Source organism: Pseudophryne corroboree, chromosome 10 (assembly GCF_028390025.1).
Source record: "Pseudophryne corroboree isolate aPseCor3 chromosome 10, aPseCor3.hap2, whole genome shotgun sequence".
NCBI classification, from domain to species: domain Eukaryota; kingdom Metazoa; phylum Chordata; class Amphibia; order Anura; family Myobatrachidae; genus Pseudophryne; species Pseudophryne corroboree.
In genome coordinates, this window is record NC_086453.1 from 43,235,187 (window position 1) to 43,257,497 (window position 22,311).

Genomic DNA, 22,311 nt, shown 5'->3' on the forward strand with positions numbered 1-22,311 from the left:
TTAAAAATTGGAGCTCTTACTGGACCGAGGTACCCCCAAGGTGGGTATGAGCTGCACAGTCCCAATACACACACACACACACACACACACACACACACACACACACACACAAAACAGACCGTTTCACCTTTTAGGTAGGCTTGTTCTGGTAACAATACTCTTCATTGTTGCCTTTCCCACTTAGCGCAACGTAGACACAACAACAAAGGAAGCATTGTTTATCCCAGTCACATGGCAGCTGCATAAAAATCAACTCACAGTGTACCAGGGACGCTAGCTTTCTAAAGTGTACCAGGGCTGATAGCTTACTGCAGTGAACCAGGGATTCTAGCTTTCTTCAGTGTACCAGGGATGCTAGCTTATTGTAGTCTACCAGGGATGCTAGCTCTCCACAGTGAACAAGGTACACAAGCTTACCACAGTGTACAAGGGATGATAGCTTATTTCAGTGTATAAAGGACGCTAGTATAGTACAGTGTACCAGGGATGCTAGCTTACTGTATGTAGTAGGCACAATAGCTCACTACAGTGTACAAGGGACGCTAGCGTACTACAGTGTACCAGGGATGCTAGCTAAGTACAGTGTACCAGGGACGCTATCATAACTGGAGTGTACCAAGGACACTAACTTTGTACAGTATACCAGGGATGCTAGCTTACTGCAGTGAACCAAGGATGTAAGCTTAGTACAGTGTACCAGGGATGCTAGTGTGATACCCGCTTTTGGGGTACTAGCTAAACCAGTTGCAGATGCACTGTGAGGATTAAAATCCTTTTTACACTGGTTGCTAAGCAACTATGGCAACCAGGAGAGGAATATGTATAGCACTAGGACCCTGGGCTTTCCATCTGGATCCCTGCAGAGCGGGAAGCTGGGAGCGCTCTGATTGGCTGTGGTGTGTGGGGAGAGAAGCAGGAAGGGGAGCTGCAGTGAGCAGACAGAGAGAGCATGGCTTTGGAACAGGAGGCAGTGTGTCATGCGTGTGTGTGAAGAGCTGTACGCGGAGGTCTGGAGGCGCGCTGCGCTGGGAGAGACTGGGCATCGAGAGACGGCTGTCATCCTGAAAAGCAGCAGTGAGAAGTGACCGGCAGGAGCTGGCAACAGCAGCAGATAATGCAGGTACTCTACTTCACCCCAGACAGCCCCCACATATGGACACCCAGACCAACAGTAATCACCCTGACAGCTTGCAACATCACAGCCCCTTGGGACAGATCACAGCAGGACTCTATGTACAAGGAGAGGGACATATGGGATTTATTTGGAGCTGCCTGTCATTGTACCAGAGAGTGCCTTAAGGGATAGGGTTGTGTGAAACCCTCTGCTTCCCCTTACCACTGCAATTGCAAGGAAAACACGAAGTGACACTTATCCCTAGACTGTTTGAGCTGCAGCACAATGTGTGTGCCAGGATTGGGTCATTTGCTCTGTGACCCACTATACTGTGAAATGACTTACTCCACAGCGCCCTCTATTGGAAACTGGTGCTATACATGGCAAGTAGCTGCTCCACGGCACCACCCGTTGGATTACAAATACTGTGCACAGTGCGAACTCATTCTACAGCACCCCCTGTAGGACAGTGATATAGCTGGAACATTTTGTCAGCAGCATAAACTGAACATATCCAATCTAGCGCCATCTAGTGACCCGTCAGTATAACGCATGCATACTCATGAAACGGCTGTATAAGACGTCTGAGTGTTGAAATTCTGAAATACTCTTGTGTTAAGGTTATGTTATATTTTTAGTATGTGACTAAAAGTATTGTGGCTTATTGAATTGCACTGAACTCTACTAAGAGGTGAATTTGGTCACATGGACCAGTGACTAACACTGTTTATAAAAAATCTTTGTTCTGTATCCCACCGTAGTGGTCCTTTCACCTTTAAGGGGGGTGTTGTCTATACTGGGGTATCCCCGTCCCTTCTGCCCAGGTCCTCCGCAGCCTTTCCACGCAGATTTCGCCCGATGTCGCGACAAGCAAGAACCGAACGACCAGAGAGGCCGCAACTGGACAGGCGTGAGACTGCAGGTACGCTTAGCCACCTATCACACTTGGCGTCCGCGAACAGGATACAAACAAGATGACGGATCCACAGGTTCCTGCTACTCCCATGCTACCACCGGCACTCGGACAAGGAAACACGACCACCATGGCGGCATCACCGTTGACTATGCCATACTATTCTGGAGCACCATGGTTACCAACGTTTGCAGGAAAACAAATGCCAGGTTCGAGTACGTTCAAAGAATTCAAAGACAAGATGTACTCCATGTTCCGCCTGTACTCACTAACCGAAGAACAGAAAATAGAGATCGTTATGGGTCAATTGACGGATTCTGCACTACGGGAAGTGAAAGCATGGGAAGACAGCGAAAAGAAGACCGTCGAAGGGATCTTTAAGAAGCTGATGACCATATTCGACTGCGAGACCATAGCAGAATTAAAGAGCCGCCTTTATGCGAGAAAACAAAGACCTGACGAATCACTGCGAGACTTCGCGCTGGCCCTACAAGAAGCTGCAAAGGCTATACGGGCCCTGGATGAACGAGAAGTCGAAGGGATAGATAGAACGTTAACAGACCTGTTTGTAGAAGGGGCAAGAGGAGAGACAATTCGCTCTCAAATGCGCATGGAGAGACGACAGCAACCAGGGAACTCCTTCTCTGAATTCAAAGAGACGGTGCTGCAGATCCTTGGGAAAAATCAGAGCAACAATGTCGTGAAAGACGCGTCTTCAGAGTGGAGTGAAGATAACAGCTACAGAGAAACCGCACTGCCCGTGAAGTCAGACGGACTAGCCCAAGTGGGAGCGGTTCTCCAGCAAGCACAAGCCCCACCGGGACCAGATCCTATGGAGACGCTCAATCAGAGGCTGACGGAGATGATATTGAATCTCTCCCAAATGAGCCGGAGATTAGAAGAGCTCGACAAGGACCAAGATAGGAATAGACACAGAGAATGGCGTCAAGAGCAAGACTGGCAGAGTCGTCCTCGCTGGGATGTAGTAAGAGAATCGGGCCGACGATTGACCGATCAATTCCACGCTCCGAAAGGCACTATATGTCAACAGACCTCCGAAAGAGTGGAGAGAGTAGATCTACCATGGGAGGAACGACCCAGGAAAGCAGGACCAAGACTGGTGTGGCAGAGTCAAGTCGGAGTGATGGGTGTACCATCTGGTGGGGATGATCGAAGAACCAGAACAAGAAAGATGACAGGCCAAGTATTGTGGTTTAGTGCAACGCGTGGTTACGGCTTCATAAGGAGAACAGACACTAAGAGAACCATATATGTTCACTATACGGGCATTCAGAAGACCCATCAGAACAATTACTTCCGAAGCCTAGGTAGCGGGGAATGGGTCGAATTTGAATTGATCAATGGAAAAAGGGGCGTTAAAGCCATCAACGTCACAGGTCCTAATGGCGTTCCAGTGCAAGGCAACAGACATGCCACAGAGCGTAACCGGTATTGGCGCTGTTCGCGGTATAGAAAGACTCCACTCTACTACCAGCAAGACTACTGGGACAGCAGAAGCAGAGAGGAACCAAGAGACTGTAATAGTGAGACCGGTAGACCTAACACCAATCTTTCTCGACCTGAATGGATACCCCGACCACCCGAACCTGAAGTACCAAAGCAAAGGAAAATGCTGGACACAAGCGAGAGACCGGTTGTGAAAGGTCAGAGTGAGACAGTGCAGCAGTGCCTTCAAAATGTGATAAAGCCTCAGATTTCTCCTCAACCAAAACGAGAGTACATCCCAAAAAGGCAAGACGCAGATTACCGTGCAGCAAATTTCGAGCAAACAGATGCCAGTGCGACTGACCAGAAAATGGACACTGAAGCAGTAGTCCACATGGCCATGACAAAGATAGTGGAACCCGTGGAATCCAGAAGTCCGGAGCCAGCAATGCCACCGTCTGAACCCAAGCCCCAGGCAGAGACCTCACAGGCAGCTGAGAAGGCTGAGGCCCATTCCACGGAAGAGAAGCCTGTAATGGATATTGAGTACAGGACCATAACGGGAGAAGAATTCGCCTTCAGGATACAGCAGGCTATACGAAGATCAATGAGATGCGATAAAGGTGCACCACATGCTCGTTGCAGATCGCACGCTGTGATATAGAGTACCACCCATGTACACCATTGAAGAACCCGTGCCGCAGAGGGATCGGATTCCTGTGGCAGAGGGATGGGGTCCCTGGGATGGACATACCCTAGATATTTAACAAGAGTGAAAGTAGAAAGGTATAACTGTTCAGGGTTAACTTGTTGGCATCTTAATTATTTGCATGTATTGGGAGTTCAAAGACTGTGGTGTAGGACTTTAATCTATTACAGTATGCGTGGGGACACGCATAATTTCAGCGGGCCGACATGTGATACCCGCTTTTGGGGTACTAGCTAAACCAGTTGCAGATGCACTGTGAGGATTAAAATCCTTTTTACACTGGTTGCTAAGCAACTATGGCAACCAGGAGAGGAATATGTATAGCACTAGGACCCTGGGCTTTCCATCTGGATCCCTGCAGAGCGGGAAGCTGGGAGCGCTCTGATTGGCCGTGGTGTGTGGGGAGAGAAGCAGGAAGGGGAGCTGCAGTGAGCAGACAGAGAGAGCATGGCTTTGGAACAGGAGGCAGTGTGTCATGCGTGTGTGTGAAGAGCTGTACGCGGAGGTCTGGAGGCGCGCTGCGCTGGGAGAGACTGGGCATCGAGAGACGGCTGTCATCCTGAAAAGCAGCAGTGAGAAGTGACCGGCAGGAGCTGGCAACAGCAGCAGATAATGCAGGTACTCTACTTCACCCCAGACAGCCCCCACATATGGGCACCCAGACCAACAGTAATCACCCTGACAGCTTGCAACATCACAGCCCCTTGGGACAGATCACAGCAGGACTCTATGTACAAGGAGAGGGACATATGGGATTTATTTGGAGCTGCCTGTCATTGTACCAGAGAGTGCCTTAAGGGATAGGGTTGTGTGAAACCCTCTGCTTCCCCTTACCACTGCAATTGCAAGGAAAACACGAAGTGACACTTATCCCTAGACTGTTTGAGCTGCAGCACAATGTGTGTGCCAGGATTGGGTCATTTGCTCTGTGACCCACTATACTGTGAAATGACTTACTCCACAGCGCCCTCTATTGGAAACTGGTGCTATACATGGCAAGTAGCTGCTCCACGGCACCACCCGTTGGATTACAAATACTGTGCACAGTGCGAACTCATTCTACAGCACCCCCTGTAGGACAGTGATATAGCTGGAACATTTTGTCAGCAGCATAAACTGAACATATCCAATCTAGCGCCATCTAGTGACCCGTCAGTATAACGCATGCATACTCATGAAACGGCTGTATAAGACGTCTGAGTGTTGAAATTCTGAAATACTCTTGTGTTAAGGTTATGTTATATTTTTAGTATGTGACTAAAAGTATTGTGGCTTATTGAATTGCACTGAACTCTACTAAGAGGTGAATTTGGTCACATGGACCAGTGACTAACACTGTTTATAAAAAATCTTTGTTCTGTATCCCACCGTAGTGGTCCTTTCACCTTTAAGGGGGGTGTTGTCTATACTGGGGTATCCCCGTCCCTTCTGCCCAGGTCCTCCGCAGCCTTTCCACGCAGATTTCGCCCGATGTCGCGACAAGCAAGAACCGAACGACCAGAGAGGCCGCAACTGGACAGGCGTGAGACTGCAGGTACGCTTAGCCACCTATCACACTTGGCGTCCGCGAACAGGATACAAACAAGATGACGGATCCACAGGTTCCTGCTACTCCCATGCTACCACCGGCACTCGGACAAGGAAACACGACCACCATGGCGGCATCACCGTTGACTATGCCATACTATTCTGGAGCACCATGGTTACCAACGTTTGCAGGAAAACAAATGCCAGGTTCGAGTACGTTCAAAGAATTCAAAGACAAGATGTACTCCATGTTCCGCCTGTACTCACTAACCGAAGAACAGAAAATAGAGATCGTTATGGGTCAATTGACGGATTCTGCACTACGGGAAGTGAAAGCATGGGAAGACAGCGAAAAGAAGACCGTCGAAGGGATCTTTAAGAAGCTGATGACCATATTCGACTGCGAGACCATAGCAGAATTAAAGAGCCGCCTTTATGCGAGAAAACAAAGACCTGACGAATCACTGCGAGACTTCGCGCTGGCCCTACAAGAAGCTGCAAAGGCTATACGGGCCCTGGATGAACGAGAAGTCGAAGGGATAGATAGAACGTTAACAGACCTGTTTGTAGAAGGGGCAAGAGGAGAGACAATTCGCTCTCAAATGCGCATGGAGAGACGACAGCAACCAGGGAACTCCTTCTCTGAATTCAAAGAGACGGTGCTGCAGATCCTTGGGAAAAATCAGAGCAACAATGTCGTGAAAGACGCGTCTTCAGAGTGGAGTGAAGATAACAGCTACAGAGAAACCGCACTGCCCGTGAAGTCAGACGGACTAGCCCAAGTGGGAGCGGTTCTCCAGCAAGCACAAGCCCCACCGGGACCAGATCCTATGGAGACGCTCAATCAGAGGCTGACGGAGATGATATTGAATCTCTCCCAAATGAGCCGGAGATTAGAAGAGCTCGACAAGGACCAAGATAGGAATAGACACAGAGAATGGCGTCAAGAGCAAGACTGGCAGAGTCGTCCTCGCTGGGATGTAGTAAGAGAATCGGGCCGACGATTGACCGATCAATTCCACGCTCCGAAAGGCACTATATGTCAACAGACCTCCGAAAGAGTGGAGAGAGTAGATCTACCATGGGAGGAACGACCCAGGAAAGCAGGACCAAGACTGGTGTGGCAGAGTCAAGTCGGAGTGATGGGTGTACCATCTGGTGGGGATGATCGAAGAACCAGAACAAGAAAGATGACAGGCCAAGTATTGTGGTTTAGTGCAACGCGTGGTTACGGCTTCATAAGGAGAACAGACACTAAGAGAACCATATATGTTCACTATACGGGCATTCAGAAGACCCATCAGAACAATTACTTCCGAAGCCTAGGTAGCGGGGAATGGGTCGAATTTGAATTGATCAATGGAAAAAGGGGCGTTAAAGCCATCAACGTCACAGGTCCTAATGGCGTTCCAGTGCAAGGCAACAGACATGCCACAGAGCGTAACCGGTATTGGCGCTGTTCGCGGTATAGAAAGACTCCACTCTACTACCAGCAAGACTACTGGGACAGCGGAAGCAGAGAGGAACCAAGAGACTGTAATAGTGAGACCGGTAGACCTAACACCAATCTTTCTCGACCTGAACGGATACCCCGACCACCCGAACCTGAAGTACCAAAGCAAAGGAAAATGCTGGACACAAGCGAGAGACCGGTTGTGAAAGGTCAGAGTGAGACAGTGCAGCAGTGCCTTCAAAATGTGATAAAGCCTCAGATTTCTCCTCAACCAAAACGAGAGTACATCCCAAAAAGGCAAGACGCAGATTACCGTGCAGCAAATTTCGAGCAAACAGATGCCAGTGCGACTGACCAGAAAAGGGACACTGAAGCAGTGGTCCACATGGCCATGACAAAGATAGTGGAACCCGTGGAATCCAGAAGTCCGGAGCCAGCAATGCCACCGTCTGAACCCAAGCCCCAGGCAGAGACCTCACAGGCAGCTGAGAAGGCTGAGGCCCATTCCACGGAAGAGAAGCCTGTAATGGATATTGAGTACAGGACCATAACGGGAGAAGAATTCGCCTTCAGGATACAGCAGGCTGTACGAAGATCAATGAGATGCGATAAAGGTGCACCACATGCTCGTTGCAGATCGCACGCTGTGATATAGAGTACCACCCATGTACACCATTGAAGAACCCGTACCGCAGAGGGATCGGAGTCCTGTGGCAGAGGGATGGGGTCCCTGGGATGGACATACCCTAGCTATTTAACAAGAGTAAAAGTAGAAAGGTATAACTGTTCAGGGTTAACTTGTTGGCATCTTAATTATTTGCATGTATTGGGAGTTCAAAGACTGTGGTGTAGGACTTTAATCTATTACAGTATGCGTGGGGACACGCATAATTTCAGCGGGCCGACATGTGATACCCGCTTTTGGGGTACTAGCTAAACCAGTTGCAGATGCACTGTGAGGATTAAAATCCTTTTTACACTGGTTGCTAAGCAACTATGGCAACCAGGAGAGGAATATGTATAGCACTAGGACCCTGGGCTTTCCATCTGGATCCCTGCAGAGCGGGAAGCTGGGAGCGCTCTGATTGGCCGTGGTGTGTGGGGAGAGAAGCAGGAAGGGGAGCTGCAGTGAGCAGACAGAGAGAGCATGGCTTTGGAACAGGAGGCAGTGTGTCATGCGTGTGTGTGAAGAGCTGTACGCGGAGGTCTGGAGGCGCGCTGCGCTGGGAGAGACTGGGCATCGAGAGACGGCTGTCATCCTGAAAAGCAGCAGTGAGAAGTGACCGGCAGGAGCTGGCAACAGCAGCAGATAATGCAGGTACTCTACTTCACCCCAGACAGCCCCCACATATGGGCACCCAGACCAACAGTAATCACCCTGACAGCTTGCAACATCACAGCCCCTTGGGACAGATCACAGCAGGACTCTATGTACAAGGAGAGGGACATATGGGATTTATTTGGAGCTGCCTGTCATTGTACCAGAGAGTGCCTTAAGGGATAGGGTTGTGTGAAACCCTCTGCTTCCCCTTACCACTGCAATTGCAAGGAAAACACGAAGTGACACTTATCCCTAGACTGTTTGAGCTGCAGCACAATGTGTGTGCCAGGATTGGGTCATTTGCTCTGTGACCCACTATACTGTGAAATGACTTACTCCACAGCGCCCTCTATTGGAAACTGGTGCTATACATGGCAAGTAGCTGCTCCACGGCACCACCCGTTGGATTACAAATACTGTGCACAGTGCGAACTCATTCTACAGCACCCCCTCTAGGACAGTGATATAGCTGGAACATTTTGTCAGCAGCATAAACTGAACATATCCAATCTAGCGCCATCTAGTGACCCGTGAGTATAACGCATGCATACTCATGAAACGGCTGTATAAGACGTCTGAGTGTTGAAATTCTGAAATACTCTTGTGTTAAGGTTATGTTATATTTTTAGTATGTGACTAAAAGTATTGTGGCTTATTGAATTGCACTGAACTCTACTAAGAGGTGAATTTGGTCACATGGACCAGTGACTAACACTGTTTATAAAAAATCTTTGTTCTGTATCCCACCGTAGTGGTCCTTTCACCTTTAAGGGGGGTGTTGTCTATACTGGGGTATCCCCGTCCCTTCTGCCCAGGTCCTCCGCAGCCTTTCCACGCAGATTTCGCCCGACGTCGCGACAAGCAAGAACCGAACGACCAGAGAGGCCGCAACTGGACAGGCGTGAGACTGCAGGTACGCTTAGCCACCTATCACACTTGGCGTCCGCGAACAGGATACGAACAAGATGACGGGTCCACAGGTTCCTGCTACTCCCATGCTACCACCGGCACTCGGACAAGGAAACACGACCACCATGGCGGCATCACCGTTGACTATGCCATACTATTTTGGAGCACCATGGTTACCAACGTTTGCAGGAAAACAAATGCCAGGTTCGAGTACGTTCAAAGAATTCAAAGACAAGATGTACTCCATGTTCCGCCTGTACTCACTAACCGAAGAACAGAAAATAGAGATCGTTATGGGTCAATTGACGGATTCTGCACTATGGGAAGTGAAAGCATGGGAAGACAGCAAAAAGAAGACCGTCGAAGGGATCTTTAAGAAGCTGATGACCATATTCGACTGCGAGACCATAGCAGAATTAAAGAGCCGCCTTTATGCGAGAAAACAAAGACCTGACGAATCACTGCGAGACTTCGCGCTGGCCCTACAAGAAGCTGCAAAGGCTATACGGGCCCTGGATGAACGAGAAGTCGAAGGGATAGATAGAACGTTAACAGACCTGTTTGTAGAAGGGGCAAGAGGAGAGACAATTCGCTCTCAAATGCGCATGGAGAGACGACAGCAACCAGGGAACTCCTTCTCTGAATTCAAAGAGACGGTGCTGCAGATCCTTGGGAAAAATCAGAGCAACAATGTCGTGAAAGACGCGTCTTCAGAGTGGAGTGAAGATAACAGCTACAGAGAAACCGCACTGCCCGTGAAGTCAGACGGACTAGCCCAAGTGGGAGCGGTTCTCCAGCAAGCACAAGCCCCACCGGGACCAGATCCTATGGAGACGCTCAATCAGAGGCTGACGGAGATGATATTGAATCTCTCCCAAATGAGCCGGAGATTAGAAGAGCTCGACAAGGACCAAGATAGGAATAGACACAGAGAATGGCGTCAAGAGCAAGACTGGCAGAGTCGTCCTCGCTGGGATGTAGTAAGAGAATCGGGCCGACGATTGACCGATCAATTCCACGCTCCGAAAGGCACTATATGTCAACAGACCTCTGAAAGAGTGGAGAGAGTAGATCTACCATGGGAGGAACGACCCAGGAAAGCAGGACCAAGACTGGTGTGGCAGAGTCAAGTCGGAGTGATGGGTGTACCATCTGGTGGGGATGATCGAAGAACCAGAACAAGAAAGATGACAGGCCAAGTATTGTGGTTTAGTGCAACGCGTGGTTACGGCTTCATAAGGAGAACAGACACTAAGAGAACCATATATGTTCACTATACGGGCATTCAGAAGACCCATCAGAACAATTACTTCCGAAGCCTAGGTAGCGGGGAATGGGTTGAATTTGAATTGATCAATGGAAAAAGGGGCGTTAAAGCCATCAACGTCACAGGTCCTAATGGCGTTCCAGTGCAAGGCAACAGACATGCCAGAGAGCGTAACCGGTATTGGCGCTGTTCGCGGTATAGAAAGACTCCACTCTACTACCAGCAAGACTACTGGGATAGCGGAAGCAGAGAGGAACCAAGAGACTGTAATAGTGAGACCGGTAGACCTAACACCAATCTTTCTCGACCTGAACGGATACCCCGACCACCCGAACCTGAAGTACCAAAGCAAATGAAAATGCTGGACACAAGCGAGAGACCGGTTGTGAAAGGTCAGAGTGAGACAGTGCAGCAGTGCCTTCAAAATGTGATAAAGCCTCAGATTTCTCCTCAACCAAAACGAGAGTACATCCCAAAAAGGCAAGACGCAGATTACCGTGCAGCAAATTTCGAGCAAACAGATGCCGGTGCGACTGACCAGAAAAGGGACACTGAAGCAGTGGTCCACATGGCCATGACAAAGATAGTGGAACCCGTGAAATCCAGAAGTCCGGAGCCAGCAATGCCACCGTCTGAACCCAAGCCCCAGGCAGAGACCTCACAGGCAGCTGAGAAGGCTGAGGCCCATTCCACGGAAGAGAAGCCTGTAATGGATATTGAGTACAGGACCATAACGGGAGAAGAATTCGCCTTCAGGATACAGCAGGCTATACGAAGATCAATGAGATGCGATAAAGGTGCACCACATGCTCGTTGCAGATCGCACGCTGTGATATAGAGTACCACCCATGTACACCATTGAAGAACCCGTACCGCAGAGGGATCGGAGTCCTGTGGCAGAGGGATGGGGTCCCTGGGATGGACATACCTTAGCTATTTAACAAGAGTAAAAGTAGAAAGGTATAACTGTTCAGGGTTAACTTGTTGGCATCTTAATTATTTGCATGTATTGGGAGTTCAAAGACTGTGGTGTAGGACTTTAATCTATTACAGTATGCGTGGGGACACGCATAATTTCAGCGGGCCGACATGTGATACCCGCTTTTGGGGTACTAGCTAAACCAGTTGCAGATGCACTGTGAGGATTAAAATCCTTTTTACACTGGTTGCTAAGCAACTATGGCAACCAGGAGAGGAATATGTATAGCACTAGGACCCTGGGCTTTCCATCTGGATCCCTGCAGAGCGGGAAGCTGGGAGCGCTCTGATTGGCCGTGGTGTGTGGGGAGAGAAGCAGGAAGGGGAGCTGCAGTGAGCAGACAGAGAGAGCATGGCTTTGGAACAGGAGGCAGTGTGTCATGCGTGTGTGTGAAGAGCTGTACGCGGAGGTCTGGAGGCGCGCTGCGCTGGGAGAGACTGGGCATCGAGAGACGGCTGTCATCCTGAAAAGCAGCAGTGAGAAGTGACCGGCAGGAGCTGGCAACAGCAGCAGATAATGCAGGTACTCTACTTCACCCCAGACAGCCCCCACATATGGGCACCCAGACCAACAGTAATCACCCTGACAGCTTGCAACATCACAGCCCCTTGGGACAGATCACAGCAGGACTCTATGTACAAGGAGAGGGACATATGGGATTTATTTGGAGCTGCCTGTCATTGTACCAGAGAGTGCCTTAAGGGATAGGGTTGTGTGAAACCCTCTGCTTCCCCTTACCACTGCAATTGCAAGGAAAACACGAAGTGACACATCCCTAGACTGTTTGAGCTGCAGCACAATGTGTGTGCCAGGATTGGGTCATTTGCTCTGTGACCCACTATACTGTGAAATGACTTACTCCACAGCGCCCTCTATTGGAAACTGGTGCTATACATGGCAAGTAGCTGCTCCACGGCACCACCCGTTGGATTACAAATACTGTGCACAGTGCGAACTCATTCTACAGCACCCCCTGTAGGACAGTGATATAGCTGGAACATTTTGTCAGCAGCATAAACTGAACATATCCAATCTAGCGCCATCTAGTGACCCGTCAGTATAACGCATGCATACTCATGAAACGGCTGTATAAGACGTCTGAGTGTTGAAATTCTGAAATACTCTTGTGTTAAGGTTATGTTATATTTTTAGTATGTGACTAAAAGTATTGTGGCTTATTGAATTGCACTGAACTCTACTAAGAGGTGAATTTGGTCACATGGACCAGTGACTAACACTGTTTATAAAAAATCTTTGTTCTGTATCCCACCGTAGTGGTCCTTTCACCTTTAAGGGGGGTGTTGTCTATACTGGGGTATCCCCGTCCCTTCTGCCCAGGTCCTCCGCAGCCTTTCCACGCAGATTTCGCCCGACGTCGCGACAAGCAAGAACCGAACGACCAGAGAGGCCGCAACTGGACAGGCGTGAGACTGCAGGTACGCTTAGCCACCTATCACACTAGCTTACTACATTGTACCAGGGACGCTAGTTTACTGCAGTGTACCAGGGATACCAGCTTACTACAGTGTACCAGGGATGCTAGTGTAGTACAGTATACCAGGGATGCTAGCTTACTACACTGTAACAGGGACGCTAGCATACTGCAGAGTATGAGGGATGCTAGCTTAGTACAGTGTACCAAGGATTCTAACTTACAACACTGTACCAGGAACACTAGCTTACTGAAGTGTACAAGGAATGCTTGCTTAGTACAGTGTACCAGGGACCAGGGATACTAGCTTACTGCAGTGTACCAGGGTTGCCAGCTTAGTACAGTGTACCACGGATACTAGCTTACTACAGTGTACCAGGGATGCTAGCTTACTGCAGTGTACCAGCGACTCTAGCATAGTACAGTGTACCAGGGATGCTAGCTTACTGCAGTGCAGCAGGGACATTAGTTTACTACAGTGTACCAGAGATGCTAGCTTAATGCTTTGTACCAGGGATGCTAGCTTACTGCAGTATAGGAGGGACACTATCTTAGTACAGTGTACCAGGGATGCTAGCTTAGTACAGTTTACCAGGGATGCTAGCTTACTACAGTGTATCAGGGAGGCTAGCTTACTACAGTGTTCCAGGGATGCTAGTTTACAACAGTGTACCAGGGATGCTAGCTTACTACAGTGTACCAGGGATGCCAGCTTACTCCAGTGTACTAGGGACGCTAGACTAGTATAGTGTACCAGGGATGCTACCTTACTGCAGTGTACCAGGGATGCTAGCTTACTGCAGTGTTGCGCAGTCACTAACTTAGTACCTTGTACCAGGCATGCTAGCTTACTACAGTGTACCAGGCATGCTAGCTTACTACAGTGTACCAGGGATGCTAGCTTAGTAGAGTGTACCAGGGACAGTAGCTTACTACAGTGTTACAGGGATGCTAGCTTACTACAATATACCAATGATACTAGCTAACTGCAGTGTACCAGGGATGCTAGCTTACTGCAGTGTACCAGCGACTCTATCATAGTACAGTGTACTAGTGATGCTAGCTTACTGCAGTGCAGCAGGGCGCTAGCTTACTACAGTGTACCAGGGATGCTAGCTTAGTACAGTGTACCAGGGATGTTTGCTTACTGCAGTATAGCAGGGACACTAGCTAACTACAGTGTACCAGGGCACTAGCTTACTGCAATGTACCAAGGATGCTAGCTTAGTACAGTGTACCAGGTATGCCAGCTTACTCCAGTGTACCAGGGACGCTAGCTTAGTATAGTGTACCAGGAATGCTAGCTTACTGCAGTGTTGCGGGGTCACTAGCTTAGTACATTGTACCAGGCATGCTAGCTTACTATAGTGTACCAGGGATGCTAGCTTAGTAGAGTGTACCAGAGACAGTAGCTTACTACGGTGTACCAGGGATGCTAGCTTACTACAATATACCAATGTTTATATTATTGTCATACCATATGGTTAGTGTACGCCTGCAATGTAGTTTTGTTGCTGTAGTGCACATTTTATGTAAAAAAGACGCTTGGTGTAGCTAAACTGCAAATTCTGCGAGCAACAAGGCGAGTTATTCAGAGATGTTAACATATTTTGCTATTGCAGCAAAATCTGTGACCATACTACTCACATGCTGAGGGCTACCCAGCACAGGGCAAGGCCGCCCAGCATGTGTGGCGCCACCCCGTGATGCGATCGCAATTCAATTGCAACCACATTGAACAGAGGTTGACCCCTTCCTACACAGCATGACTGGGTAGGCAGGGGAACCGTTGACATGTTTCCTATTGCAGGAAATGCAGGCAACGTCATCGACCCAATGCCATGTCACCGCTCCCCACCCCTTCCCCCTCGAACACCCGTCAATCTCCATGCGGTCGCATCCTTCCGGGATGCAATCACATAGTGAAGACTCACGCATGTGCACTATGGACCCTATTCAGTAAGGATTGCAATTTCTCCTAAAAATCAGTTGCTGCAATCAAATAGTTGCTGCCCAGAAAAAATGCTCATTGCAGAAATTGCGAATGCATCGCAATGCGCGGTCTGATCGACAAAAAACATACGCAATTACTGGAACATTGAAGAATTTTCCTATCTGCGTCAGGCAAGTTGGTCCACAATTCTTGCGACACAAGAGGCTGGAAGTGGTCATCGTTGATGTCAGCGACCCTCCTTAAAAATGTCTGAGCATGCCTGTGTATTTTTAGACGCACCCAGAAAATGGCAGAAAAGCCGGCTTCCTGTCAGTCAAACTGCATCTGCATTGCGATCACAATGTGTACGCATTTTCTGTTGCTATTTTTACTCATGCGTGTGCAATGCGAATGATGCACATGTGCAGTCGTTCAATAAAACGTCCGGATAGCGATTCGCAAATTTTGCAGTCCTTACTGTATGAGGTCCTATGACCTCTGTGCCTCTTGGCAGGACTAGAGGACCCACCTAGCTACAGATACTGTGTAGAGCGGCGGGGCGAGTTTACATATTTTAACAAAAGTGAAGAGGGAGACTAAACAGTTTTAGTAATAATGCAGTTAGTAGTTTACAGTATTTCTTTATTTTACTCAGTAAAACACAGACAACGGGGGCTATGTACTAAACCTTGGAGAGAGATAATGTATAAAGAGATAAACTACCAATCAGCCAGCTACTGTAATTTTTCAGACACTGGGCCTTATTCAGAGATGGACGCAGATTGCTACATACGCCGCCAGATTTGCGTCCACCTCCTCACATGCTGGGTTCCGCCCACCACCGGGCAAGGCTGTGTGAGGCCGCTTCCTGATGCATCCGCAATTGGATTGCGGACACATTGGCATTAAGGTTGACCACTGACGTCACGCAGCTGCCCAGAAAATGGTCCTGACCCACCCCACCCCTGAATGTCACACTGCCGCCTCGCGGATGCCTGCCGGTGTCAATCACACTGCCGTTGCATCCATTGGTGATGCGACCGCGAGGAGTCTGCCTCCATCCGCAAACTTATCCGGTCGACCAGGAATGTCAGCTGATTTTTGGGAGCCTCCTGGCTGTTCCAGGAGAGTAGGCAGGCATGACAGAAACTTTGCAGCATTATGAAATACAGCACATTATTATTATTATTATTATTATTATTATTACTTATTCTATATAGTGTAAATAATAGCAAAGTGTACCTGTTATGTTCACAGATATTAGGGAATTCTCATAGTTATATTTGATTCTGCTTGTGGGACTTTCTTCAAACCTGAAGATATATTGCCCACTATCTTCTCTCCTTGCATCAGTCATGGTCAGGGTGCAGTCTCCTTCATTTAGATTTCCTGGCATACGGAAGTTTTCTTTTGCAACCAAATTTACATTATAAGTGGCTAAAACAATAGTCGTGTCATGTATCCTCCAGTAGCCTCTGGAATTGTAGAATCTAGTCCTATAGTCAGCCTGGAAAGTACAGAGGATGGTGGCACACAGACCTTCCTCTACAGTGACAGGAGAATCCGCACGGATTGCATAACCAGGTGGTTCCTGACACGTGATATCTGCGGAGAGAGGGACCAAATATTTACTCACATATTATACCAACATCATTCACTGCTGAACAAGGCATACGTATACAAGGAGAGACATGCAGACTTGTCCCCATTATAAAGAGAACAAGTTGCACATACAGTATGCAGTGATGTATAATGTAAAGGGTTCTGTTCAGCAAAAATCCCAGTATTGTCTTGATTCTTAGTAGACAATATCAACATGTTAAATTTTTTTGGCACTTTTTTCCCCCCAGCTATTCAGCATTAAACTTCAAAGCTACAACAGGATGCAAGAGAAGAGCAGGTCGGAGAACCAGACCCACCTGAACATTGCGATCGGAGCCTGGCTCAGGTTTTCCTGCCTTACTCAGATCCAAAATCGAGGCAAAACATCAACCTCCCTCTGTCGGATTCTTGCGGGTTTTGGATTTTATGTAAGGCCCCCTGTGATCGCGCCCATTTGATGCTGGCTGTTCAGGTTGTCGTGCATGGACGTATCACTGCTGTGTCCATCCAAGGGTTCTCCAGGGGTGCTCTGTTTTGTCCATTAAGGGGCTCGTGCTGCTAAAGGGGTACCTGTGTCCTACAGGGGTGCTGTGTTCCATCAAGGGTCTGTGGCTACTGTGTTCTCCGGGGCTGATGTAAATTCATTAGTGTACAGACAGCATACTATGGGGGTCATTCTGACCCATTCGCACGCGGCTGGTTGTCACAGCGGTACGAACGGGTCGGGTCTGCGCCTGCACGGTGGCCGCAATGCGCACCTGCGTCATTACCCAGCGACAGCCGTCAACGGGCAATGACCAGAAGACAGAAGAAAGCAATCGCTTGCGCGATCGCATAAAGAATAACAGCAGGAAGGCGTTCAGGGGCGTTTCCTGGAAGTGTCCAGGCGTTTGGAGGGCGGATGTCTGACGTCAATTCCGGGACCTGCGTCGCTGGATCGATTGCATAGGGTAAGTAACTATTACCCTGGTCTAGTTCTACACAAATCTTTTTTTGCATAGCAGGGCTGCACACGGTTCGCAGCCTTGCTATGCAAAAATACACTCCCCCATAGGCGGCGTCTAGTTGATCACACGGGCAGCAAAAAGTTGCTACGTGCGATCAACTCGGAATGACCCCGCTATAATAGACATATTGTGAGTGACATTGTAGATGGACCCTGCCTTGCTGTACATAAAGGAGTCTAGGGGTGATCTGCACCAGTTAAATAGTACACCGTTTAAAAAAATAAAATAAATTATATATATATATATATATATATTTCAAAAAAGAACTGGCACTCACCCCAAAGTTACTGCTCCGGTGCCCTCTGGTATAATAAGTATAAGCAGACAGTAGGAAGCATGCAGCGGCACTCAGAGACTGATTCCAAAGGAAGTTTAAAGTGCAAAAAGTATTTAATCCATGAAAACAGCAACACAAAAGTGACCACAAAGGTGACCAACGTTTCGGGGCGCTGACGCCCCTTTGTCAAGGTGATACAAGTGCTTACAACATTTACATACCTTTAAATAAGCCAGAAGACCCGCGAACGGGACGCACGCCACGGAAGAAAAGTGAGAACGGGAGCCGCTCCGTGCACTTCCGGGTGTGGTGACAACAGCACGCTCCTACGCAGGGGTCCGTCACTTCCTGGATACCCGCAGTTTACTCGGTCGCTAGGGAAGCCGGCGCTGTGGTAACCAAGGGAGGGATAGGCGTAGGGGCAGCTGTCAAAAAACACATGTGAAATTGAACAGCAGTGAAAATGTGTACTTGGCAAAAGCATATAACATATAAAAACTGGCTTTGAGTTAAGTTTAAAAATTGCTTGAGCTGACAAAAGCAATAAATAACGGATTACGAGACACATATTGGAAGTAACCTGTAAAGAAAAAGATGTTTAAAGTTAATGTATTATTTAGCAGCTATAACTAGGAAGAGATCTTCCTGTGAAATCAATGGTTAACTGCAAAACAGTTAATTTCAGTTATATGCAAGGGAATCTTGTTAGCATAAGTCCAACCTTTTAATTTTGGAATACACTCCAGGTTATTTTGTCGTTAAGACCTTTGGGTCTGATGGTATCAAGAGTGTAAATCCACCGGGCTTCAAGCCGTAACAGCTAGGTAGATACGAAAGATGGACCGGGTTGAATATTAACACATGTCTTGCACCCAAGGCACCTGTAACATCCTGGGGGTTTGGTCATAAAGTTGATAGCGGGCTGTTCCCCAAAACCCGTTATATCAGAGTGCACCACGTAGTCCTTTATGCTTCTACTTTTCTTGAAGCATGTGAGGGGTCTCTTCTTCTTAAATACAGGTAACTTCTTATCAGTAGAAATAATGGGCCACATTGCTTTCAAGGCACGTGGTATCACAGGGCTGGTGGTAGTGTACTTAGTAACTAGTGGTACCAGATCCTCTTGTTTCTTAGGTTTTTGCTGTAGCAGTTCTTGTCGTGGAATGGCTGCAACTTCTGTCTTGTGTTTAGAGAGTTCGTTGACATCGTAACCTCTGGCGGTAAACCGGTCGACTACTGTAGACAAAGCCTGTAGAAGCATAAAGGACTATGTGGTGCACTCTGATATAACGGGTTTTGGGGAACAGCCCGCTATCAACTTTATGACCAAACCCCCAGGATGTTACAGGTGCCTTGGGTGCAAGACATGTGTTAATATTCAACCCGGTCCATCTTTCGTATCTACCTCCACAGGGAAATCTTTTAACATCAGGCATGTTATTACTTGCACCACCACCCACATTGTATATTTAATCACTTGTCTTTGCAAGCTACAGTACGTAGGCAAGACTGTCCGTGCCGCACGAGAGCGGTTTGCCATGCACAGATCCGCCATCAAATATGCTATCTCAGGGAAGTCAGCTGATCAACCGGTTGCCAAACATTATGCCGAATGCCAACATTCGCTTCATGACCTGAATTTTCAGATCATTGATCACATCCCCAAATCCTTACGTGGAGGCGAAGCGACCGCGGGGGACAGCTCTTACGGCTTGAAGCCCGGTGGATTTACACTCTTGATACCATCAGACCCAAAGGTCTTAACGACAAAATAACCTGGAGTGTATTCCAAAATTAAAAGGTTGGACTTATGCTAACAAGATTCCCTTGCATATAACTGAAATTAACTGTTTTGCAGCAAACCATTGATTTCACAGGAAGATCTCTTCCTAGTTATAGCTGCTAAATAATACATTAACTTTAAACATCTTTTTCTTTACAGGTTACTTCCAATATGTGTCTCGTAATCCGTTATTTATTGCTTTTGTCAGCTCAAGCAATTTTTAAACTTAACTCAAAGCCAGTTTTTATATGTTATATGCTTTTGCCAAGTACACATTTTCACTGCTGTTCAATTTCACATGTGTTTTTTGACAGCTGCCCCTACGCCTATCCCTCCCTTGGTTACCACAGCGCCGGCTTCCCTAGCGACCGAGTAAACTGCGGGTATCCAGGAAGTGACGGACCCCTGCGTAGGAGCGTGCTGTTGTCACCACACCCGGAAGTGCACGGAGCGGCTCCCGTTCTCACTTTCCTTCCGTGGCGTGCGTCCCGTTCGCGGGTCTTCTGGCTTATTTAAAGGTATGTAAATGTTGTAAGCACTTGTATCACCTTGACAAAGGGGCGTCAGCGCCCCGAAACGTTGGTCACCTTTGTGGTCACTTTTGTGTTGCTGTTTTCATGGATTAAATACTTTTTGCACTTTAAACTTCCTTTGGAATCAGTCTCTGAGTGCCGCTGCATGCTTCCTACTGTCTGCTTTTATATATATATATATATATATATATATATATTTGTATGTATGTAAGTATATATATATATATATATATATATACATACATACATACACACTGCAGCGGCACTCGGGAAGAAACCACTTATTTTGTGGTAACTAAGATTAACTACACACCATAGGTCGCTAGAACCCCTATCAGGTATTCCTATATCTATATATATATTAGAGATGAGCGGGTTCGGTTTCTTTGAATCCGAACCCGCACGAACTTCACTTTTTTTTTCACGGGTCCGAGCGACTCGGATCTTCCCGCCTTGCTCGGTTAACCCGAGCGCGCCCGAACGTCATCATGACGCTGTCGGATTCTCGCGAGACTCGGATTCTATATAAGGAGCCGCGCGTCGCCGCCATTTTCACACGTGCATTGAGATTGATAGGGAGAGGACGTGGCTGGCGTCCTCTCCATTTAGATTAGATTTAGAAGAGAGAGAGAGAGAGAGATTGCTGTGATACTGTAGATTAGAAGAGAGTGCAGACAGAGTTTAGTGACTGACGACCACAGTGACCAGTGACCACCAGAGACAGTGCAGTTGTTTGTTTTATTTAATATATCCGTTCTCTGCCTGAAAAAAACGATACACAGTCACACAGTGACTCAGTCTGTGTGCACTGCTCAGCCCAGTGTGCTGCACATCAATGTATTGTATATAAAGCTTATAATTGTGGGGGAGACTGGGGAGCACTGCAGGTTGTTATAGCAGGAGCCAGGAGTACATGATAAATAATATTATATTAAAATTAAACAGTGCACACTTTTGCTGCAGGAGTGCCACTGCCAGTGTGACTAGTGGTGACCAGTGCCTGACCACCAGTATATTAGTAGTATTGTATACTATCTCTTTATCAACCAGTCTATATTAGCAGCAGACACAGTACAGTGCGGTAGTTCACGGCTGTGGCTACCTCTGTGTCGGCACTCGGCAGGCAGTCCGTCCATCCATAATTGTATTATATACCACCTAACCGTGGTTTTTTTTTCCTTTCTTTATACCGTCGTCATAGTCATACTAGTTGTTACGAGTATACTACTATCTCTTTATCAACCAGTGTACAGTGCGGTAGTTCACGGCTGTGGCTACCTCTGTGTCGGAACTCGGCAGGCAGTCCGTCCATCCATAATTGTATTATAATATATACCACCTAACCGTGGTTTTTTTTTCGTTCTTTATACCGTCGTCATACTAGTTGTTACGAGTATACTACTATCTCTTTATCAACCAGTGTACAGTGCGGTAGTTCACGGCTGTGGCTACCTCTGTGTCGGAACTCGGCAGGCAGTCCGTCCATCCATAATTGTATTATAATATATACCACCTAACCGTGGTTTTTTTTTCGTTCTTTATACCGTCGTCATACTAGTTGTTACGAGTATACTACTATCTCTTTATCAACCAGTGTACAGTGCGGTAGTTCACGGCTGTGGCTACCTCTGTGTCGGCACTCGGCAGGCAGTCCGTCCAACCATAATTGTATTATATACCACCTAACCGTGGTTTTTTTTTCATTCTTTATACCGTCGTCATACTAGTTGTTACGAGTATACTACTATCTCTTTATCAACCAGTGTACAGTGCGGTAGTTCACGGCTGTGGCTACCTCTGTGTCGGCACTCGGCAGGCAGTCCGTCCATCCATAATTGTATTATAATATATACCACCTAACCGTGGTTTTTTTTTCATTCTTTATACCGTCGTCATACTAGTTGTTACGAGTATACTACTATCTCTTTATCAACCAGTGTACAGTGCGGTAGTTCACGGCTGTGGCTACCTCTGTGTCGGCACTCGGCAGGCAGTCCGTCCATCCATAATTGTATTATAATATATACCACCTAACCGTGGTTTTTTTTTCATTCTTTATACCGTCGTCATACTAGTTGTTACGAGTATACTACTATCTCTTTATCA

General features: G+C 47.7%; 1 protein-coding gene across 3 annotated transcripts in view; it reads right to left on the minus strand.

Moving 5' to 3' along the window:
- Positions 1-22,311, minus strand: part of LOC134965923 (sialic acid-binding Ig-like lectin 13) — a 208,531-nt gene that overhangs the window by 113,967 nt on the left and 72,253 nt on the right. For all 3 annotated transcript variants that reach the window (XM_063942327.1, XM_063942325.1, XM_063942326.1), the window contains exon 2: positions 16,246-16,608. In XM_063942327.1, the coding sequence (XP_063798397.1) occupies positions 16,246-16,399 (154 nt within the window). In that variant the 5' untranslated portion in view covers positions 16,400-16,608. The remainder of the gene's footprint in view (positions 1-16,245; positions 16,609-22,311) is intronic.